Source organism: Cynoglossus semilaevis, unplaced genomic scaffold (assembly GCF_000523025.1).
Source record: "Cynoglossus semilaevis isolate Cse_v1.0 unplaced genomic scaffold, Cse_v1.0 scaffold1987, whole genome shotgun sequence".
NCBI lineage: Eukaryota > Metazoa > Chordata > Actinopteri > Pleuronectiformes > Cynoglossidae > Cynoglossus > Cynoglossus semilaevis.
In genome coordinates this window covers 1-821 of record NW_007585324.1, presented here as the reverse complement: position 1 = coordinate 821, position 821 = coordinate 1, and the positions used below count along the sequence as shown (strand labels likewise).

Genomic DNA, 821 nt, shown 5'->3' with positions numbered 1-821 from the left:
CTTCAACCAGGTGACGACCACGGCCCGGAGCTGAGGACTCTCTGAAGATTTTAAAAAAGCGCAAGAAACATCATCAGCATCAGGTAGGAAATCTTAATCTATCGCAGTTAGAGAATTACGTTGGTGTTGTAGCAGCTACGGTAATTACGGCAACTGAGAAGCGAATCTTCGATAGGGAGTAAAAATGACACAGCGTAACGTTTTTTTAGTGATGTATTATTTATTTAGTTTTTCCACAACTTCGTCTCGTGAATGGAAATTCAACATCGTTTTGACATACTGTATATATAAATATATATATAAATATATATATTATTGTTTTTTGTATTATTTTATGTTTTTTGCCATTGATTTGAGTTTCCTTCAGTGGAAAAACACTTTTTAAATTTTATCTCTCAGAAATGGACGAGGATGTCGCCGCCCTGGTCGTTGACAACGGCTCCGGAATGTGCAAGGCCGGCTTTGCCGGGGACGACGCTCCCCGCGCCGTGTTCCCGTCCATCGTTGGACGTCCCAGACACCAGGTCTGAAGCTTAAACTGTGTCTCTGTCAAAAAAAAGTTACACTCTACACTGACGGCGCAGACGCAGTGACCCTGTGCTGTCTGTCTGTGTCTGTGTGCAGGGCGTGATGGTGGGAATGGGTCAGAAGGACAGCTACGTGGGAGACGAGGCCCAGAGCAAGAGAGGAATCCTCACCCTGAAGTACCCCATCGAGCACGGCATCGTCAGCAACTGGGACGACATGGAGAAGGTGAGGATGAAAGAAAGAAATGACCAAAGATGGAACAACCACGTTAAACGATTGTGCTGTAATATATA

General features: G+C 44.6%; 1 protein-coding gene across 1 annotated transcript; it reads left to right on the top strand.

The window, feature by feature from the left end:
• Nucleotides 1–401: 401 nt before the first annotated feature.
• On the top strand, nt 402–811 carry LOC103399026 (actin-1; the record flags this gene model as incomplete). The annotated part of the gene is made up of 2 exons (XM_008337776.3): nt 402–524; nt 625–811. Coding segments are annotated over exons 1-2 (310 nt in total), but the record flags the coding sequence as incomplete, so codon positions are not given.
• Nucleotides 812–821: the final 10 nt, after the last annotated feature.